This window comes from Buteo buteo, chromosome 1 (genome assembly GCF_964188355.1).
Source record: "Buteo buteo chromosome 1, bButBut1.hap1.1, whole genome shotgun sequence".
Classification (NCBI taxonomy): Eukaryota; Metazoa; Chordata; class Aves; order Accipitriformes; family Accipitridae; genus Buteo; species Buteo buteo.
In genome coordinates this window covers 7,392,604-7,416,524 of record NC_134171.1, presented here as the reverse complement: position 1 = coordinate 7,416,524, position 23,921 = coordinate 7,392,604, and the positions used below count along the sequence as shown (strand labels likewise).

The 23,921-nt window shown below is 34.3% G+C and overlaps 1 protein-coding gene across 1 annotated transcript; it reads left to right on the top strand.

Annotated features, from left to right (window-relative positions):
• The first annotated feature begins 215 nt into the window (after window positions 1-215).
• On the top strand, window positions 216-22,125 carry RNF212 (ring finger protein 212). The gene is made up of 12 exons (XM_075040606.1): window positions 216-327; window positions 1,943-2,004; window positions 6,074-6,148; window positions 8,936-8,992; window positions 12,074-12,132; window positions 14,277-14,341; window positions 14,431-14,500; window positions 15,320-15,365; window positions 16,711-16,774; window positions 18,599-18,671; window positions 19,450-19,646; window positions 22,088-22,125. The coding sequence occupies exons 1-12, from the start codon at window positions 216-218 to the stop codon at window positions 22,123-22,125; spliced, it is 918 nt and encodes a 305-aa protein (XP_074896707.1).
• Window positions 22,126-23,921: the final 1,796 nt, after the last annotated feature.

The window sequence follows — 23,921 nt, the reverse complement described above, 5'->3', positions numbered from 1 at the left end:
AAACCCCTTGTTTTGGGATGTGAGGGTCAAAGTCTGCTGCCCTCAGGCCTCCCCCGGGAGAGGCAGCACCTGCCCTCACCTGAGGCCCGTCCGTGCCTCAGACGGGAGGAACATGGCGGAGGGAGGCCTGTAGGCCTCACCCCGGGGGCGGCAAGGAGGGTCAGCATCTGCCTCAGCCGCCTGCTCCCTGCCAGGCCCTCCTGCCCCTCCACCTCATGGCCGTCCCGGTCTTTTGCAACGTCTGCTTCTGTGCGCCTCGCAAGCCCACCCCACGGTTCAGCCTCACAAGCTGCGGCCATGTTATCTGTGAGATCTGCCTCCAGAAAGGTAATGGCTGCTGCAGGCACGGGTGGCTTGGCCCTCTGCTTCAGCGGGTCAGGCAGTGCCGGTGTGTGCACATCTACCTTAACCATTAGCATTTCTGACTCACTGTGGAAAAAAGAAAGGCCTGAGCATTTCTTCTTCTCAATCTAATGTTATTGATAAACCTTTTCAATCCTTGGTATTGATTTGCTTCAAACAGTAAAAACCACTTGTGTCTGCCTCCAGATGAATCTGGCTGGAGCAATGTGGCTTTGAGAGCAAGCCTTAGATACAGAAAACTGGAGGCTTTAGTAAAATTTGAGTCTGGATACTTATGATCCATGATTGCATTGTAAAAAACATAAGATGGCATTCTGTTCTGTCTAATTTTGGAAAGGGCATGCTTTTTCATTAGTGAAAGAGCAACTTGCAAAGCATAGGATTTGTTTAGTGCAGGTTTTGCTAATAGTGTTAGGACATTTTAAATCTCAGTATTGTCACCAAAACACTACAAAATTTTCAGCAGCGTTAGGAGGATTGGAGGTGATGATTTGAAGCTCCTCTGTGTCGTATGCAATTCCTGAGTCATATGCTGGGGCTCCTGTGATGTGCTTAGTTGAGGATCTTTGGAAAAGATAGTGGAATAAGGAAGTTGCTTTGCAAAAGGAAAAAATAACAGACAAATATCAATATTTTTGCCTTTGAGGTCATGCTAAATGCCCTGGTTTTTGTAAGGGCACACAGAATAAATGATCAACCTGTATTTCAGAATTAAAAACTTTTGACTAAAAGTATTCACAAGGTTGCTCTTGAGGAGAGAGGATCATAAAATGCAGCTTCTAAATACAACTTGCAGGCTCCTAGAACCTGAACAACAGCTTTCCTTTCTGCTTTTAATACTGTTTGGCTGAAAAAAACCTGAGACTTTTTTTTTTTTTGCTGTGTATTCAATAATAATGATAATATCAGATTTAAATTTAACTCTTTAAAGATGTTTATAAACATTGATCCTTAGAATCCTTACAAAAGAAGCAGCTAGTAAAATTATTAATTATAAATATTGTAGTAATATGCATTTGCTAGAAATATTTGCTAATATGTTTGCAAATAATCAAATAGACATGTTAAAAAATGGCAAAGTTTTAAAAAGTGATTTGATTAATTTTTCACTGGAAAAATTCACAAGGTAAAATTATTAATTCTTTGAAGTCAAGGTTTCATGTATTTTATCAAGCGAGCCAGACTGGGCCCCAATCTAAAAAGTCATATATCTGTTTGACTCTAACTCATTAGTGCACTTCGGCATACATTTAATTAAACCAGGCAAGTAGTCCTATTTAAATCAACAGAACTAAAAGTCACCTGCATTCAGTGACACAAATGATATTCATAAAATCATTTACATGAATGCTTATTTGCAGGAGTAACACCTGATGACATTCACACACATTTTCCCTGTGCAACTGTGTGCAATGGTTATAGAATCAAATTCTTTATTCATGCTTATTTGCATTTCTTGTATAACTTTCAGATTCCTTCCACAAACTCCAAAAAAAGGTTTAAGCATCAAATTCTGTTAAATAGGTATTCAATATCTATTCAGTTTGATGTATATTTTAAATGTGTCTTTACCTTACAGGCAAAAAAGATGAATGTTTGATCTGTAGAATTCCTTGTCATACATTAGTCCTTTCAAAACAGGTAAATGAAGCTTTACTATTGCTGTATTACATTAATCTGTAGTTTGCTTAACAGCTAAATTATTTGCATTACAAAATACTTCCCTTTTGTTTGCCAACTGTGACATGAATATTTACTGATGATAGGTTGGTAGACTTAGATATTTATCCACTAAACAGCTTTTAGTTTTATGGATTTCTTCAAATAAAAGCCTACAGAGAGTTTTTACATTTTCAGATTCTGCTGGACTGTAAATCACTCCAACCTTTTGAAGAAACGTGACTGGCTACTGTGTAACTTTCAAACTTTCAAAATGTGGAAAAATGTTTATTGACTGCCATTTGTACATCAGAGAAAGTGGACTGTAATGAATTATTCATGTAATGAATGGAATCAAAAATCTGCATGGTGATGCATCAATATTTTCAAGTGTATTGGGTTTTTTTCCCCATTTTCTCTTAAGCTTAACTATTTTCCTAATGGCCATGTGATTAAGAGAGGATCTGGAAAATTATTGGGATTTCTTGCTATTCGTTAGAGAATTAATAGCCTTTAATTCCCTTTCTTGATAAATCATTACAAAGATCGAATTTTCCCATTTCTCCCAGGAACCATCTTCTTCTTAGCTAATTTCATAAATGGGTTGTGAAAATATTTGTATTTTCCTAGACTGATGCCTACCTAAGACATAAGCCTGCCTTACAATGGTAGAAGAAAAACACTAAGAGTATTCAATACAGCTAACACATAAAGTCCTACAAGGCTGTAAGGCAATCATGTATGTGAAATAGAGGACAATTTGGGACTAATCCTGAAGAGGTGACGTTGAAGGAGGTCATGATTTCTCTAGATATGTTTAAAACTGAGCTGATAATATCTAAATACAGAAATCTCTACCTCTATATACTGTATATAAAAAAGTAAAAAACTGTTACACTATATTTCATATTTGTAAACACAGAACCTTGCAAAACTGAAACAGGGTGAAGAAGACAATGCTACCAAAAGTAAAAAATCACAGCAAACTGACAGAATGCAAACATAATACAAAGTAACAATGCACACAGTAGTCAAATTAAAAAAAACCCAAAAGCCTCTCATAAAACTTCTAAAGCAGGTATTTTAATAAGCTTTCAATATCAGCCTATCCTGGCTGCAAGTTTTGTTATTAATTTCAGTCACAAAATAATTTAGGTTGTCAGGGACCTTTGGAGGTTATCTTGTCCAACAACTTGCTCAAAACAAAGTTAATTTTGAAGTTAGATCAATCTTAAATTGCAGCATTTCAACAGAACTTGATAATTTGCTTCAAAAATACTGAAGGAATTTAAAAATGCAATGACTGGGATACTAACAAAAATATTATATGTTTCATTAGAACCTGCCACTGCTCTGGAGGACTGGAAGGAAGCAAATTACCATATTCTTTAAGAAAGACATTCATGATGATTGCTTAGCCTTGATTAAGAACAGATAAAATGATTGGAATGATAATTAAAGATGCATATAAAAAAGTCATGACTCTGTAATTCAGGCACCCGAGTGGAAATATACCTGGTAACCTTTATGAGCTTGATGCTATGGAAGAATTCCCAATGAGTAGGAGGTCCTATAAATGTGTTAAAACTGCTCATTAAATTGCATATTGGGGCAATCAACATCTACACATTAAATATTCTCATCTTTACAGTAATGGATGCTTGTCACCTTTATATCTTCCTTCTATGTCTCATGATCCCAACTTGCTTTTTCCCAGAGGATGGTGAAGTGTTATGATAAATCAGAATCTCACTGTTCATTATTTCAGAATATCATATTAACATCTGCTACTCCTCCGTGCAACAGATAAAATATTAACAGTGTTATACAAACGTTTATTTTAAAGAGTCTTACATCAGCAATGAAGCTGGTTGTTTCTTATTTTTTTCAGATCTGATAGGTACTTAAACCAAGGTCATTGCTTTTTTAGGACCCTAAATAGGTTTCTAGAGCTTGCCTCCTATGAATACATTTTAAAGATGACAAATGTATTTTTATGAATACAGTAATTTTTCTAGATGAAATTTTATTGTCCTGTTTGTATTTTCTTCACTTAAATACCATAGATAGATTAGACTGTGGTTGCTATCTGTCTATCTGCTTTTCTCTTTCTCAGTCTGTCAATTTACGCTGTGGAAATTTTTGAATGCTTTGGCTAATGTCAACCAAATTCAAAAAAGCAGAGGAAGTCTCAAATACAATTAATTTCCTCCTGTGAGTTCTATAAAAATTAGTAGCTGGGGAAAGCAAGGAAAAGCAGTTTAGTTCTCCTGGTGAGAGAAATGTGAGTACAGATCATCAATAATCAGAAGTGCATTTGGCAGCCACATGCACAGTTCTACAGTAACAAAACAGTGCATGCCATCTTTGCTCAGATGAATTGCTATACAGGACATCGAAGCAGCTGATGTCAGAATATGGGGAATGAAAGATATAAACCTGTTGCAAATCCAGGTTATTAATTTAGCTCCTCGTGTAATTATTTTTCATACATATAAGACTTAATTCCCTCTTATTATTAAAAATATATAATATAAACACATGTTGAAAATAAGTTTGGCAAATACAGCTGTTATTTAGTTTTGGATATTTGACTTTATACTAGTGTTATACTATTTCTGGAGTAGGTAAAAATATTGTCTCTCTACATGTACGTTTCTAAATGAAACAAAGCCCAATTCATTTTTATTTCAATACAATATTTTTAATTTAAGTGATAGTACTTATATTTCTATTTTCTTAGTAGCTTAGAAAACTGTTGCTTCATTTATAGTTGGCCTACATCCTATTTGTTTCAACAATTCACCTTTCTTTAATTTTTCAATTTTTTAAACTTTCTGAGATTCTTTAGTACTTCTGGGTTTAATTTATATTTTGCCTGCAACAGTTTCAGTTCTTTTTGACTGGATTTTGAAAGGTGGTTCCTTACATGAAGGATGCCTTTTATCTGGGACAATCTTCTTTTATCATCTAAGTACGTTGGGATTGTTTTTGCTTTTTTATTGAACTTTTGGCTAGTTGTAAGCCTATCTTCTATTTTACAACACAATACATCAGAGAACCTTCCAGTTTGCAGTTTACAGGTAGATTTATTTTTTTTTTTTGGCTAAATTCCTCATTTTTAAAGGCTGTTTACTGTTACAGTAGAAGATAATTGAAATATGATCACTGTTAGTTCTTAGTAATATAACTATTTTAAGTTAGTACTATAACCAGTATAACTATTTTGGGGTTGTATTTTGTTTGGTTTTCTTATGAATAAATTAGGAATACATGTATTCTGGATAAAAGTAACACTTAACTAAGTTATCTACATTGCTTTGTAGATTTGGATAGATGTCCAAATGTCAGTATCATTCTGAGATGTGCTTTATATTTTGTAGCATTTCTTTCTCACCATAAATAATAAATATATCTTTATTACAATGATAGCTTATGTACAGAGCAGCATTTTCTAAAAACACAGATGGCCATTTCTGAGGCCATATCATGATCTCTGATTAAAAGTCTCAGTCATAGAATACTTGAAAAATTCAACTATCATTTTAGGGCTTTTTTCTTATGCTAGGATAGCATTCTGCTGCTCAACAGGCAGGAGTGATAAAGGGATCCCAGTCAGCATTTGAGCTATTCTGAAAAGGACATTGAAACAAAACTGAGTATAAGACGCATCCATGTGGCTGGGGACGGTGAGAACCAAAAAACCTGGAAAGGGACTGCCAGAAACCTGGCTGTTGGTCTGAAGGCAATGCCTTTTCCAGGGGACCGAAACATCTTCCTTGAATGTCCTCTGGAAATGGTTATTGTCTTAGTTACAATAAGTATATATGTGTGTAATATATTTAAACAAAAGCACAAAGCCTTCCAGATGGTTAGTAAGGGCATTAAATAAAACTGTGCTTGTTTTCAATTTCTGTATCATCCCACTTTTGAGCTGTCTATTTTTTATTTATATATATCAATCAGTTTAAGGAACACTTCACAAAATGTTTTATTTAATATAACTTGCAAATAAAAATGCTAACCTTGGTACACTTTCTTTTCTTGGTAGACAAATCCGGATATTCAATCACTGTTCATGGGAATAGATACGTTATGCAAGAAATATGCAAAAGAAATATCACAGGTGAATCTGCCTTAAAACTTTTTAACTCTATAAAATAATCAGCAACTTCTACTGATTTTTATATAAATTGGAAAAATATATGAGTGAATGCTTGAAAATGAATGCATGCTTATTACCATCTTTTCTTCCTTAATTCCACAGTTTCAAAGTTCTTAAGAAAGCATAAATTACTCAACACGGTCACTACTTATGTTTTCAAACTCTCTCTAAGGACCACTAGTCTGGTTATTTTAACGGTGTAAAATCACTTTCAATGTCATGGAGTGAAAAATTAGATGTGCCAGAACCTTAAACATGCCCAGATAGTGTGCCCTAATTATAGCAACAAAAAGTTACACAGTGAAAACCTGAGCGGGCTAAAGACCTGAGCTGAATGCATGCACTCTCTCTCTTTTTCTTTTTCTTTTTTTTTTTTTTCTTGTTTTAAATCAAAACAGGTCTGCTTTTTTTAAGACAGATGCAATAAATGATTCCAAGGTAAATTTCCTCCCTGCCTTCTGTAAACTCCAGGCAGGATCCTTTCCTTTAGGCTTGGTTTCCAGTCCAGAAATTTAGTAGCTGTCTGGGATAAATGAATACATATAAACTGCTATTCCCTCCTCATTTTCTGCATCTTTTCAGCTTGGCTTTGGGACTTGTCCTTGTCCCTCTTACTGAGCATTTCAGTGGCAGTTTCAACCACTCTAGGTTGAACTGTAGTAGTACATTCTCCCTGAACCCACCTGTAACCTTCATTGTGTATTCTCATTTCCATTGGGCTGGTACTTGTTTGATCTTGTGGTGAGCTTCCTGATCTAGCGGGAAAGTAACACAGGGAAGATCACCTGCTTTCTTCAGTGGTTATTATGGATTCACATTTGTTCTACTCTATGCTTCACAAACTTCTCCAAAGCTGAGCACGGTCGCTATTCTCAGCACTCCTTCTCCTAAGATGCATAGGTCACACAAGGTAAACAAGAAGCCTTCCACTTTTAACGGCATGTGCAATGATCAGCAGTTAATCTGTAAACTAAACAAATCCAGACAGCTATACCACCAATTGCATGTGAATACAAACTTCTGTAACACGTCAAAGAAAGTAAAAAGAGGGGACAAAAAGAGGGGACAATCTCAAAAGACTAAGGTGGGTTTTCTGTAGCCTGAGATAAGCTATGGAAAACATATTGGAGTATAATTAAGGCATTAAGGTATGTTCAGAACTTCTACCAGCATCAGAATATATAAGAGCAGCTTGTGCTGTATTAGGGAAAAGATTTATCTAATCTAATATCCTGTTACAACAGCGGGCACTCTCTCATATGAGAGCAAGGCTGGCATGTAGTGATATGTCTTCAGAACAGCCTCCTAGCTTTCAACAGTTTGTGACACAGGGATTTCTCAAGGTGGGGTTGGTGCCTTTGCATTCAAAAGCTTTTGGTAGATAATTTTCCCCATGTAATTGTCAAGTTGTTTTCTGAATATTTAGCATCTATCGCATACTATGGAAGGGAAGTCCACAGGTTGTAAACTGTGTGATGATTTCCTTTTTCAGGTCTTAACCTGCTACCTGCTAGTTTCGTTTGATACTCTTCAATCCCATTCTAGAGGAAAAAGTAACCATTCCCATGCAATCCATCTGTGCTAATCATCAGTAGACTGCTAACGTATCCCTTCTTCAAATGTCTTTTTTTCAGCCATGAAGAGTCATATTGCATGTGGTCATTCTTTTACTGAAGCTTTTACATACCTCTGATTAATCTGAACTATCTCCAGACCTACTATATCTTTTCTGAGATGTTAAGCAGACTCAGGATTTAGTAACACATATTTTTTAAAGTGGCATAATGATGTTTCTTATTCTATTCCTCTTTTAATGACTTCTAAGACCTGATTTGCTTTTTTTTGACTGGTGCTGAGCACTGAATTGACATTTTTACAGATTTCTCCTTTATAGACCCAAGACCTCATTTCTGAGTGGTTGGAAGCAGCTCAGAACCATTACTTTCTGAGTGGCTGTTTCTTCCATCAGTTCTTCTGATCCTTTGATGAGTATTCAGTGGGAACTTCCCAGGCTCTTCTACAGTGAATAAAAAGGAACCATTTCAAATAGATACTCCACTATGGGTTTATCTTCTCAGAGTGTTTCTTTTTGATTTTCTCTATCCCTACACATTTTCTGGCAGTTTTCTTACACATCAGAAAAAAGATTTATTAGTAAGTTATTGCTTATTGTAATTTGTTCCTCAAGCTCTTGTCTTGCCTACCTTGTATGTTTTTACTTTTAACCTGTCATGGTTTATGATCCTCATTTGGACACAAGAAGTGCTTACACACCACCAGACAGTGTGTCTAACAATTATTTTTTAATTAACAGGATATTTTTACAAGGCAAGTTATAATTACCAGTAAGACACATTACTTTTTATGTTGCCATTAATTTTATGTGTTTGCTGAGCACTAATGAGTAAGAAACACCACAGCTAAACTGGCTTCCCAATGTCTTTACCTTGTAATTGAACATAGTGTTAATATATAAATTCAGTGAAACAAATCTACCAACTCTCGGGTAGGTCATACTAGATTAAATAAACTTTATAAGATTTTCTCTAATAGTGATAATAACTTAGAATGTTTTGTTGGGGAGGATTTAAAGAAGATATGTTAAATAATTATTAAAATATAGTAAAATTTGAATACTGTGAAGTAGTTCTTCTCCATGACTTTTTTGCTAAGGTTGCATGAATGTAATTAGGTGATTATATGTAATGAATGTAATTAGGTAATTGATATAAATGTATTTATTTTTAGATTTCAGAATTTCAGGAAAAACATCGTAAACATTTATTAGCATACCACAGACAAAAGGTAACTCTAATTGTGATTTTCTTATTTTTGTTGCTTATGTTTGCCTTGTTACTTTGGTTTATTTTTAGAAAATATATTCAACTTTTATTGGAATACTTAGAATAATTTATGAGGATTGACTCATTTCTGTCATTATGAATACCAGTTTTTAATTGTTTAAAATCTGTGAGGACTTTATTAATTATGGTTACTATTATTTAATAAAACAGATTTTAGTTGTGGGGTGACCGAGATTAAATGGAGAGTCAAAGGACAGGGAGAGAAGAAACCATTTCACAGTAGGAGGACAAAGTGGAAGAGGTGGGGAGAGAGTGGTACTCAGATGATAAGCCTAGAGGAAAAGAAGACTAGAGCTGACAAACTAAATGAGAAGCTTGAGCAATGGAGAACGAGACTAAGGGCTAGTACCCCGAAATAGGGATAGCTCAATGGGAAAAAGAATAGAATTAATTATTCTGTGAAGAAGAAGTACTGAATTTGTGACTATGTCTCTTCCTCTGTAGGTTGGAAAGAAAATTTCTTTTTCATTTCTCAGCCACTTCTAAATGTTTGATAAAATAGTTGGCTGTTTCATTCATTTCTAAGGACACAGCCAGGTATATTACTTAAAGCTACTTGACAATACTGGTGAATCAACCCATCAGTAGGTGCCCAATGTATGAAACGACAGAGGCAAACTCATATAGCTGGCCAGTTGGCCATTTTGTGTGTGAGGAGAGCATCTGATATGGCTCTCGTGGGTAGAACAGCTTGGAAACTTAAGTGCTTGTGTCACATTCTCCACTGTTTTCCATGACTGCATTTTGGAATAAGTCCTAATGTCCTGTCCTTTTATTACAAAGCCAGGCCATGGAGGAATCCTGATTTTATGCCCCCTTCTAATCTATTGTACTGACTCCAGATGGTAAACCTGAAAACTGTAGACAAATTAAAATAAAGCTCTTAACAGAATTTTGCATAAATAGAAATCTGATCTCCAAAGAATCTGTGCAGAGTTTTGATACTTTTTGATGGTAAGTTTCTAAGCTCTTTACTGTTGAGGTATTCATTTAGCAGTGGCTGTAAAGTACTTAAGGATGCTGCTTGACCCAAGGAAGGCGTTTAGGTGACAGTACAGAAAGAGCTGAAGATTTAGTTGGTTGCTATTTCAATGGCACACTGCTTTGGGTGTTTTTGTTGTTGTTTTGTCCATTCTATGTATTAGTATTTTAAATCTGCTTGCATTGGATCAGGGTCAGAAGAGGCTGGTTGTCTTAAACATCCTATGTGCAGCTATGGCTAGCACTGGTGAGGCTATTTTGGTGGAGAAATAGTTTGACAGTGAGGCTGAGGTAAGCAAGGAAGAGAAGCATTTCCCTGTGTAATGACATACTCATCTCCTTCCTGTGAGTTTCAGTTAGCAATGCTCCCTCTCAGGGCTACTGGGAGGGAGTCTGAAGGAGCTGGAGAAGGCCAGATCACAACTGGCAGAGGCACACAGGATGAGAGAGTGGGAGTAGATGCTCAGGGTTATAATCTCCATCTGAGTCTTCCTTCCTTCCACTGTCTTTGAGATGAAGGTGAGTGGGAAAAGGATGGCGCAAGAATGATTATCACTATAAACAGTTCGGCAAATGGCAGTGACCCCGGGGCAGATGAAGAAGCACAAAACTACCCTTTGACACAAGTGCTTCTTCCTGCCACTCTCCACTCTGCAGGTTGTTGGCTTTTGAGAAAGGCGGAGTACTGCATAAGGAAATTCACAATCAGGTTCTCATGCTTGGCTATCTTGTTTGTGGTCCCCTTCCTTATTTCTAGTATGTCATCCTTGTCACTGTCAACCAACAGGTCTCACGACATTGATAAAAGCTTCTTTGTTGCTGTTTCTGTCAGTTGTACAGATACTGTGGTGCAGGTGATAGTGTGTGGAGTGCGCACTTGATGTCCATATTCCTGGCAAGTCGAGACCCTGTGTTGTGCTAGGACCCAAAGATATTGAAACCCAAATAGTTATTCACCTTATTTAAGGCATCTTGGCCTAAAAATGATGCAGTCCTACAGAGTGACAGGGTAAAGTACATTGTTCCTGACATCTGTACTGGTCACTTTCTTAATCAAACCTAGCTTTCATTAGGAAAAAGAAAAAAGAAGAATACACAAAACCAGATCTTATGTAAATTAGATGTCTTTAATCTGTTTTGCAGAGTTTCACATCTGCAAAAAGAGCATATATGTCCCACAAACAATATGATTTTATAAAGGTATATCAGGTAATGTTATTAAAGAATTTGAATAATATTGTGAGGAGAAGCATGAAAAGTTAACAAGAAAATTCATAATTTGTCTTCAAATCAAAATATGAATAGTGTGAAGTAATGAAGGACTAAGGTCACACAGTGGAAATTAAGGGTAAAATATAGATGAAGTATTGAGGCTATTGAGTAAATTTTTACATCCTTCATAAAATATAATGTATGATAGTGTAATGAAAGACTGTAAAAAATACACATACTAGGGAGCTGACCTAATGTTCTTGACCTTAATGTTCTTCAATTTTGCAAGCTCATAATGTTCTTTAATGGAGATATTTTTGATTGTGTCTATAACATAACAGGAAATACTCTTCACATAAGCTTATTACAAATAGATACTGCAAAGAACTGAATAAATTTTGAATCTGAAATGAGAAATATGGGAACATGGTATCTGGTATTTTGTACAGTTATTGGTATCTTTTCCAGATAATTTCATATTAAATGCAACATAACTTTTGCATCAGATATGGAAAAGAGGAATACAAATAAAACCAAACTATTTCTAAACACTTTTCTTAGTATTCATTTATCCAAGATCACCAACACATTTCACAAAAGGTAATCAAACTAAGTTCGTAACTGCCGAAAAGAAGCATATATTTTTCAGACTGTTTAATGGATCCATATAACAGCTATAGTCTTGCCCCAATAAATCTGGAATAGCAATGATATCTAAGATTAAAACCAATAGAAAACAGCCTTTCAACACTTTAGAATACTAGTTGTATGAAAATGGAATTGTATATCACACAAATAGATTTTGTTTATATCTATGATTATCTCACAGACAGTAAAGTTGGAAGAATCTCTCAAGAAAGTAACACAACAAATGCATCAGATACAATGGTAAGAGGTTTAATGCAGCAAAAGTAAATGAGAAATAGTCTTTTTAATCAAACAACAGTAAGTTTAATTGATAAAACAATAAAAAAGTCATGCTTTGTTTGCCTTTCTCATATAGTGTGTTGTATAAATAGAAGAAGCTTATTTTTATAAAAGTAAATGAACAGTTATTTCTGTCACCAGGTCTATTTTCTTCACATTAATCAAACCTGTCAGGAAGGAATTCTTTTATTTTTAAATTCAAGTCAGTAGTTATTCTAAAAATGAATTTTTAGCAATCTCTATCATATAGATATTAAGTTTTAAAATTTTTATTTACATTTACATGAATGTGCTTGGTTTTTTTCTAACGGGCTTTCCAACATCAGCTTGGAAAGTACTATGATATCTTTCCTAGTATCTAGCCCATTTGCAAAATTACCAGGTTTTTGTAACATGATTCTCATCTTCTCTGTTTCTTGTAAAAATCAACTTCTTGACTCAAATTAGTCCTTTTTCACAAATGTGGCAAGGAGATAGCCAAGAGGTAGCTCATTGTTATTCCCCCGCTGTTACACCTTAATCTTTCCATCTTATTTATTTCCAATTTAAAGCCAAAGTTCTTATTGATCCCTAAGTGCACTCTGTGCTATTACTTTTCATTTCATTAAATTTTATTTCAACTATTTGTTTGAAAATACCACATTTTTTTAAATCACTATGTAGTTCTCCTCAATATTGATGAAACTTTCTACCTTCAGAACTTTCTGTCTTCAAATTTCACAAACTGCAGGCTATCCCTGAGTCATCAGGGAGTATATTAAACAGGACCAGTTGCGAGACTAAACTGAAGGGGACATGTCTAAAAACATTTCTGCACTGTCTTCATCCTTTTTTGTTGCTGTTTCCCTTTTAACATCATTTATAGCATACATGCCTGAATTAATCACTCTTATCTCTGCTTTAAAGTCCACATGGCCTATACAGCACTCTAATGTTTAAATTGAATTAACACAGAAAAAAATGGAGTATCTTACTACTGTTTAAAAAAATCTGCTTACCAGAACATAAAACAAAACAAAAAAGATATCAGATTGATCTACTGTGATCCACTTATGGTGAAATTATGAAATTTTCCATATAGCATTTGTTTCTATGTCCTATTTTATCCTACCCATTTTCTAAGATTTCAAAAATATCTGGGAAAAAACACTAATAGGCATTGTCTGCTTTTCCCTTTTAGTGAATATGGGTGTTAAGAGTACTTAGTGTGTAGTTACAATGTAATTCTCCCTATAGATCCATCTTCTTGAGAGAAGCCCTTCATGAATGCTACTTTATGAACACCAGTGATCAAGGATGCTGAAATCTCCTTAATAAGCCAGTTCATGAAGGCAGCAATTTAATTGCAAAATTTTGTTGATCTTTATTCCTTTTCTGTGTTTTTTCAGTATAGACTTTCTTTTGACTCTGACATGCACATAATACTGTGTTATGCTCTCTTATGCTTCTTGGGCTACTATAATGGAAAGAAAAACAGTATAAAGGAAACTATGTATGTGGTGGATTATCATAGCTTATACATTTTTATCCACTGCCTCCTTTTTCTCGTCTGCATTTCAAATAAATAGAATTTTGGTTATACCACACACAGAGTTCTTACTGAATTTCAGATTTTTCAAAGGTCTACCAAGAAAGTGTGACTTAGGGCTTCTCCTTGCATGCCCACTAGACATGTTCTATTTATGGTTATTGGCAAAGGTATCGGTTTTACATAGCTGTTGATCAATAGTATAAATATGTCAACATTTCTTTTGATAACTGGATTTTTTAAAGTTTGGAAAATGTATACATCAGAATGAAGATTTTTGGCTCAACTGTAGTTAATAGTTGTCTTTTAAGATCTGTTGTTCCATAAAGTACATAATGTTATCCTAAATTGATATTGTTTGGCATGTAATGACTGATACAAACATTATGATATAGAGAAGTAGTTAGTAGCTTATCAAATAAATTGTTATTTTGCTTCATGGCAAATAGTGTCATGTTAAAACCAGCTATTGATGAATAAAATGCTTTGATTTTATGCTTTATTGACCAGCTAAACAAATGAACTAACCAAACCAGCTTTCAATTTATACCTGTTGTTTCTTCTGTTTCCCCTTTAGTATGAAACTTCCTGAACAAACTACCCAATGCCCATTTTCCAGTGCAAGTAGAAATCCACTTTCCAGTAAGAAGTGTTGGTTTAAGATACTAACTATGGAATACATATCACTAGATATAGCTATGTTCTAATATTAAATTTATTGATGACTTTAGTTCCTTCAAGAAAACAAGATGGTTATTCTTCATGTTCTCTTCATCCTAGTCATCCTTCCTCTTCTGAAATGTAGGTACAAATCTGTAAATTTTCAATGAAAATCTTAACAGTGACAATATACTGATATTTTATACAGAAAGTCATTTTTTTTTTGGTAGTGAGTTTAAAATAAGTATATTTTCTGATTTTGCATTTTGTTTCTGCAAACTGTGTAAGTAGGAAAGAACTGGAGAGGATCTTACCTATCCAAGTGTACATCATAACTACTTCTATAGATTGCCTTTGTAATCACTGGAAAAAATTCTAAGGCATGATGCACATTATTCTACAGGCTTTCTGGCTAGATTGATTAATTAGTGAGGAATTCTTCCCATTGACTGCAGGGGAAAACTAAATGACTTGTACAGACACCTATCTGTACATTGTAGTTGTCTAAAGTTAGATGGGATGAACTCCAATAAGGCTCATTAAATTTTAAATAAAATACAAATAATAAAATACAACTTGCTCAAGCTAAAAGATTTCCATACCTGTGACTTTGACTTTATTTTTTATAAAAAATATAATTTCAGAATGCCCTTGTTGTGGAGACAAGTGACAAATATATAAACATGCATATTTATTCTGACTTAAATACAAGAATAACAATGCTAATCATAAAATAACTTTCTCTATGAATGTCTAAACCAAAGCTCAAAATCAATAGATTTTTCTTACTGCTAGTGGGTTTTGGAACAAGTCCTAAATACTCATATGTGTTATGCATTATGTATTATGCTTTTCTGTTATTAGTCAAATTTAACATGAGAATATAATGCAATTTTAGTCATTATAATGAATGTGTTATTTTTATTACAATGTCATAATTATTTTGAACTTTGTTGTAAGAATGGAGTCAATGGAGATTGATCCTGTACCTTCACCAATGAGGAAAGTAAGTGGTATTTTTATATATGTTTATATATGTATGTATATATACATACAAATGCTTTTGTTTTCTCCTAATCTGTTAATACTGAAAAAAAATAGGATCCTCCCTCCACCTCCTTCAAAAAAATTCTTATGTGTGTGCTGATTTCAGCTATGCTTGATGCTTAGTAGAAGTCAGATGTTCCTAAAAAGGAACCAAAAGGAAATAAATCACAACATTGATTTCTGGAATTATATTTTAAACTTCTGATGCTAAATTAAATGGCAAATTCTTGAAATCTCAGTGCGCTTATGTTATAAAAATGTTGTAACTGTTTCCAAAATAAATGTTGGTAACGCATGAAACTGAGAGTTGCAATTAAATTTAAGTTCTAATATATTAAGCAATGGAAATATATGTAAGATTTCCCCATTCACCAGACCTCATGTAGATGTCTGCAGTGCAGATTTATGCTAGCATCTCAAGGTTTCCTTAATAACCTATAGATTGTTTGTATCCATAGATAGACCTATATCCATAGGTATAACCTATGGATTAATATGTGTGATTCATCTCATTCTAAAGGGAACTTATTGGTTTCATTCCTGATTCTCTTGACCATAAAGGGAATTTTGGGGTATCAGGCTGGATGTAAATGCTGTCATTGCAGATATCTGAAGTTACAAGAGGTGAATCACTTGGCACTCCACATCACACTGATTTTCAAAACATTCCTGAAATTTCATTTCTGATGGATAAATGTTTTTTTAAGCCACAAATCAAGCGAGTAATTTTCTTTCACCTTTCATGAACAATTTTGTTTGCTGTTTGACCGGGTGACCTTGCTTCTGTCTGTGCTCAGGGGCATCAATGTGTGTATAGTATCTTCACATGTTAAGAAAAAGCTAGGTGTAGAAGTCAATGGTCTAAAAGCAGTGTTAGAACCTGATATTTGAGTAGGGAATTGCAAGCTTGGAATGACATCTCTAACATGAGAATGAAGGCAGGAGTTTTTCACTGTATTAGTATTCAGATTAGGAGAGATAACTTCCAGGAACAGGTGATAGCTTAAGAATGGAATCTCAGCACAGAAAATTATGTATGTGGTATTTTTCTTATCTGAATGTGACAGAGAGGACTTCTTGGAATAAAACTAAAATACACGTACTTTTTCTGTCCCTGTAGATCTGTAAAAAATAACAACTTAATTCTGAGGTTTTGCATTTTAGTGCTATGAACAAAATTGGCAGCAGAGAGCACCAGAAATCTGCAGGCTTTATAGGCCTCAAAAATGTAAAACTATTGCTAAAAATACTTAAATAATTAACATACTTATTACACTGTAATTAATACCTTGCCATTCATTTAGCCTGAGACACCAACCGGTCCAACAAGGTTATCGTTAATAACTCCACCTCAAGATGGACGTATGGGTGAGTAAAAATCAAAGTTTGTAACTGGATAACATTTATATTGCATTAAGAGCATTAATAAATTAAAATCTGTATATTAGCAATTTACTGAGCAAACTTGAATTGTATTGAGGTATAAGGAACTTATCAAGTATACATCAATCCAGCAGATGGGAAATGGTTAAAAATGAAGAATGAAATAAGTCTTCCTAGTACTGACCTACTTTGTTCGGTCAATAATTACTTGTAACCAAAATTATTTTTGCTGAGCAATCATAGGCAACAGTTGCAAAGAAAATACTGTAATGATGTGTATGGTTGAACAGAACAGACATACTTGCCATATATGTTGTTGACCTTCTATTAACCTTCATAATTATATTTATTTATAGTTACCAGAGATTAACATTGTCCATAATGTCATGTTAAAAATCACATGAGGAAAAGGGGGGGAAACTAAATGGAAGTTACAAAGCATGACAAAAGCAAGGCAATTAAGTTGAGACCAAGAATTTCTTCAGAAAGGTGATTTTTGTTTTTCACCATGTCACAGTAATAGGATATAAGGCATTTTACCTGCCTGTACTTCCTTTCATTCCTGGGCTGTTGCAGAACTTGGGTAACACTCTGATGTAAATAAGACATGAATGACAGCCTACTGAAATTAGTGCAGTCTCTTTGAGTACTGTTTATTTGTGAGGAGTTTCCCAGATATTCCTAATGTTTTGCAGGTCTATCATTCATGTGTCCCTCCTGTTCTTGGTTTTACATTCAGCTTGTTTCTGTAACAGTCGATTCTCAGGCAGTCTTTCACCTGGCTTCAGCAGTTAATAGAATCATCTCTAGCCACTTAAGGAGCTTTTAGCACTCTTGTGTTTTTACATGGTGTAAATGTCCCGAAACAATGACAAATGCAATTGTAATGCAATTGTAATGAAGGAGCAAAAATTGCTTTTGCTATGTTATGTCATTTATATGTTCACATCCTTCCTAAATGCATGCTTGCCTATAAATTTATGGATAACAAGACAGCAAGAGTTGAGGTTAACTGTTTTTTTATTGTGTTTAAATATAAATAGATACTTAATGAGATAGTAAAAGTATATGTAGAACAGTTATTTGTTCAGCACATACCAGAATCAACCCATAAAGTTTTGCAGTGGACAAAGCTGAATGAATCAAAGCGTACTTGCAAAAGTAAGGGCAAGTAGAAACAATGATTTAATGGTACACTAAAGAAAGTTTCTTTCTCAGAGATGGACAGGGCAAAAAAGGATAGCTGAAGAAGTGGAACACCTCAGCAGAGCAATCTTGATAGTCTAATAATAGTCTAATAAATGAGAGAAGGTGAAATAAACCAACATATGTGTTTAACTTGAAAAAGCTTTGCAGGAATGGTGCAAAATGATGTTTTTGTGACAGCTAAGCTCTATATAGGATTAATCTATTGAGATTAAAGGCAATTTTTCACCTTTACCCTCTGTTGGAGTACTGCTGAGGACTTTTGATAGCTTTCACTTTTGCTGGATCTTCTAGCAAGAGGTACTGGAAGACAACTCATGCCTCAGCAAATGTCTTGTCTGTGCTAAATTGTAAAAACACATTATTATTTTTTAGGGCTATTTTAATCCTTTCTGAAGTGACATGGTGACTTAATTTTGTCAGCCAATTCCTTATCTTTCATTGTCTGTTGTAATTGTGCACCATTTCTAATCCTTGAATAAAAGGATCATGAGTTTGTCCCAAATAATGCACTTAAAGTACTAATCTTTGTTTCCAAAGTTACCTCTTAAGTAAAATGTATAATTCATGTTGGTCCAGCTTTCAAAAATTCAATTCTTACAGGTAGTGTATCCTACAGAGGTACTCAGTCATCTGGAATAATGTCAAGTCAAAATAGTAGAGCAGGATCTACAAGGTAATTAAATACTTTTTCAGGATGCTACTGTCTCTTATGAGAGACTGAAATTTCTCTTGTCTGGCCTGTATTAACCTGTATGTTTAAAGGCTGTAGTCCATATCTGAAGAATGTTATTGTGCAGGCTAGCTACCACCTATATGAATGTGTTTGATTTTGTTGGAAGGTTTTATTTTGAAATTGCTTTCTTCAAAAATGTGCAGAGATAATCTGAGTTCCTGTAGCTGTGGACATCTACAGTCATGGTACTTTTACACAAAGGGTAGTAATTTTATAGTAGGAAAGTGCAACGACCTCTCTGCTTTATAATTCTTCTGAAAATCAGAGCTGACAACACAATATCTCTTCTCTGAATAACTTGAACATCTTCATGCAGCATGTAGCAGGTGTTTCAGGTTTTTCATCTAAACATTGAAAATGTCTCAAGCTGTGAAAATTATTAACATAAAGAAAAAACTTAAAATGGTTCCAGAAAAAGTAATCTCTTGTTCTCTATAATCATTAAGCCAAATAATCTTCCTAGCACAAATTTAAAATGTATATATAACAAAATATTTTTTTTTCCATTTCTGGCTCTCATATAATTTGTTTTCTCCTTCTGCTTTTTAAAATATGTAAAAATCCTAAAGAAGTAAAAATCTGATAAGGAATATATAGAACACAATAATTTATAGCATTTTCTATTAAAATATTAGCACTCTGAATTTAAGTAGTTTTGAAATCTCTTGTACTATGAAAGTAGCCTCAAATCTCATCCATGAATTAATTTCATTAACAGATCCACACCTATAAAACTACCACATAGTGGATGTTCACTTACATCATCATCTGGATCACAAAGCAGTAGAAGGGGGTCATGGGCTGCTTCTGATTTCAGAACCCCTCAGTTGTATCCATTTACATCACCTTCCCCACAGTCATCTGTAACAAGACAGCCAATCACCATCTCTGGACTTCTGCAAAGACAACATTTAGGCAAGTATATTTTATAAAATAACAACATTTAACACTTCCCAAAAAATTTTCAGCATAACATGTTTATTACTCATTTACTAGAGAACAGTAAATAAGAAGTAAATTAAGCAAAACAAAAATGATATTTCAAAATTGGAAGTAGGCTATCAGCAAAATATGAAAAAATGTTGATGTTTATGATCTGTATCTTGCCTTAGTCATCTGTGCAATAGAATACCTGCTGTGAAAATGTGTTCTTGCTTCATCTTGGAATGATATTTTAAAAGATATTTAAATCTGATAGTATCCATAGTTGTTTTCTAGAAAAAATACCCGTTCTAAATAATGCAAAGCATGTAATAATTCTGCAAAAATTAATCTTGCAACAAGTCCCAAGTATGTAGTAAAGAAAAGAAACACGAGTGGAGGAAGTGCAGTGAACTCAGTGGGAGTCATAACAAGACTGAGATAGTCAACAGGAGTCCTTTAATAAAGCAGAATAGTTGAGTTGACACATGGAAAAGAAGGAAAAAAGTCTATAATGAAAAGAATGAATGGGAGGCAGTTTCTGTGTGACCGAATGGCACGCTGTAGAAAGTGGGTGATGGTTGACGTCTCACTATGTCCAACAGAGAAAAAAATGAATATAAAAGGAAACTGCAGTATTCTGAGATTAAGAAGTGAAATATTAGTTACCTGGTTATTAGGAACTAAGGAATATTAATGGAAATGAACAAATGAGTGAACTCATTCTGAAAATGAACAATGGATAGGGAATGAGCAGATGATGAGACAGAGCAGAGGAAGGAAGATGTGTTAAGGAAGAGAAAAAAAGGTGAGGATATTAAAAGGGTGGAAAGTAGAAAAGGAGCCCAGAACAGGGCATGGGACAGAAAAAAAGCTATAGATGAAACAGATTAAGGAATTTATCAAGGATGGAGATAAGAATGCAGAATATTAGTGTAAAAGAGGAAGCAGGATGGACCAAAGGAAAAAGGATGAGAGGACACTAAAGGTTATTTTTCCTGTGAAGCAAGAAAAGCACAAAAGAGACACTCTGGATAGTTACAACAAACAGACCAAACAAAAAAGCAAAGAATAAGGACATGATGGGAACAAAGTTAAAGAAGACAAAAGCATTTTCTGGTCTTTTATTTTTATGTTTTATAAATATTATTATTTATTTCACTGTACTCCTGTGTCACATGCTCTGTATCTTCAGAGTTTGGGAGAAAAGGCTTAGATGATAATTATGATTTATTGCTTGTGGTTCTTCCCATAATCTGTATGATATTAACTTTATTTCTTTTATAATTACCTGTTATCCTGTCACAGACTTCAGTAGTAATCTTCCCAATCCCAATGATTTTTTCAATCCTAGTACTATTCTCTCAGTTGCCAAATTTTCTGTCTCAACTTCACATTTCTTAAAGATCTAGCTCTCAAGACACCCACATAAATGTCCACAAGTGACAGTAAAAAGGGAGATAGTCTAGGATATTATTTGTTGAGTGCAGCATAAAACTAGCAAAAGTAGCTGCACAGAGACCAGCCCAAGAGGGGTGTAAGTAGGAGTTGCACTGGGGCAGATTAATTCATAAAATCATAGAATCCTAGAGTCATAGAATCCTAGAATCATAGAACAGCCCAGGTTGGAAGGCACTTTGAAAGATCAGCTGGTTCAACCTCCTGTGGGAAAGGGAGCCTAGATAAGGTTATCTAGTACCCTGACAGATCACATCTTGAAAACCTAATTCCTCATATTGCAGAGTTTACATTGCAAGTGAAATCTTTGTTATTTACATTAAAAGGATAATTCAGCTATGAAGCATTTTTCAGTCCTTATTAATAAATGTGACCTTTCTATTCAAGGAGTAACACATCCCAAGCAGTTTTGAGTTCATGAAACTTCATGAAACCAAAATAAACGTATTTTAAGAAATTCACTTGTACTCAAGTTATGAATGCTTATAGCTTGTGGAAGCTTACATCATAATTGTTTTTCTTGTGGAATTTCTGAACAGTGATAAAGCACGTCAAATAATGCATGAACCTGATAGAAGCTGTAAATAATGTACTGGAAATTGAAGATAAACGAAAGAGCAGCTATATTTATCTTAAGTATTAGTTTTCTTTGAGCTATACAGTTACAAGTTAATTGCAGTTCATATGCAGAGCAATGCTTTGGACATTCACTTGTGTAGCTGAAATTGGAATAAGGCAAAAATGCTTTTACGGAAAGAGAAACTTAATTCTTTTATATAAATACAAAGGAGCATATATAGATTCATAAAGAGAGATATACAAAAGTTCTCATCAAAATGTATGGGTTTTATTTTTAATTTTTGATAGTTTTCACTTTCTCTCTTCCTTGAATAAGATATCAAAATAATTTACATGAATAAAATTTTCCTTTAGTCTTACTAAATTTTTTTCCATTTGTACTTGTATTCTTGTTCTAGGAGCAACTAATCTTGGAGGACATTCAACAGAAAGATAAGCAAACATCTGTGAATTGTTTTAGTCAATAAGCATCTGGAGAAGCCCTACACAGTCTTTGGATATCACAGTATTTGTAATTTCTATAAAATGTCAAATTGGCATAAAATAGCTAACTATTCAGCATGAATAATGTATTTCAAACATCACTGATCTTGCTGATTAACATCTACAGTAGTTTTAAACAGGACTACAAAATCCTCTTGCTGTTTTTAGAAATTTTGGCTTAAAATATATTGTATAAATAAACAGCCGTTATAAACTATGTATTAAGACAAAACATGATCATATATTCAATGAGCATTCCTTGCTGTGAATGCATTGAGCTGCAGCAGAACTCTATTTTAAATGGTGGCGCCTGTTTTAGAGATGAGCCTCAGTCCTAAAAAAAATGTAATTTATGGACTTTTGATTCCAGAATTCCAAATTTTGCATCTTACTCAATAGATCACTTTTTGTTTGCACTGTTGAAAGGGGTAAGGTTTGAGGGATATTACATTCTAACACAGTCTGCAGAGCTCATAATACAGTATCTATTCCACACTCCAAGAAGTTTACCATTTGATTTAGGTAGCAGTGATTTCTTCCCAAAATAGAATAAAATGGAGGAACTGGGATGAAGAGACAAAACACAGTGGAGATTACCTTTACTCTCACATAGGAACAGCAACTGGATACTCTGAATGAAGGGTGCCAGAATGCAACCTTTTTCTTTTGAGAATAACTCTTAAGTTGAAATCCCCACTATTAGTATGTATGTCTGGCAAAATTTTGCTATGACTGAATCACCAAATACACACCTTTGTTTGGTTTTGTCCCTAACTTTACCTGGACTATTTAAAAAAATAATAAAACTAAAAGCTGTTTTTTTGAGAGAAAGTCCCCTGAGTACATGGTAAATTTCTTTTGGGTTGAAATGTTTTGCTTGACCTGAAAGAAAAGTTAGAACAGAAAGGGGAGTATAAATGAGTTTTTTTGTGATGCTGAGACAAAGTGTTAATTCACTCAGAAAACACAAGAGTGAATGATTGTTCTTACTATCTCTGAATTTGATTTCATTGTTCTTACATCATCTGCTTAGCTAGCTACTGCAACGAGTTTTTAACTGGCAAGTGTGCCCCGCAAATGAGAGTAAAATAGATGGAGAAACACCTGTTTTGTGAACATCTCTGGATCAGGAGCTTCCATAACAAATTTTAAGCTTCACATTTCCCTTATTTCAATGTAAAACTGCTTTTACTTTTTTACTATGGAAAGTTGTGTGTTTTCTCCTCCCCAATATTCTTATACTTCCAACTTTAGATGGGATTTCTAAGTAAATTTCCTTTCAAGCAAACTTCTATTTGAAAGATTTAGTTTTACGATACCACAGACATATATAAGTAAAGGAGTATAGTGTAACTTCTTAAAATTCCTATTCTCCTTTAGTTCCAGGTGTGCTAGAATAGCTTGAAAAATGAGGCTAGTAAAATATGATTGCTGGCTTCCACATTAGTTGTGCCCCAATAGTTTTCTGTTTGTTTGGATCACAACACCGTATTATTTCTAATTTTTATTTTATCACACTGCAGAGTCATACTATAGCTTTTATAGTTGCTGAAAGTTGCATTCTACAATCAGGTGAAATATTTGGGTTTTATTAGTTTTATTTCTCCCCCACCCTGCTCCTGTCAATTGCACGGTTGTAAATGAAGGCAGGTTCTGAGGTTGATAAAGCTGCAAAGTTGTGTCTGTGAATAGGACTTGTCTGAAGGTTCCCTGGAAAGAATCATATAGGAAGGAGTCACATATGCTAGT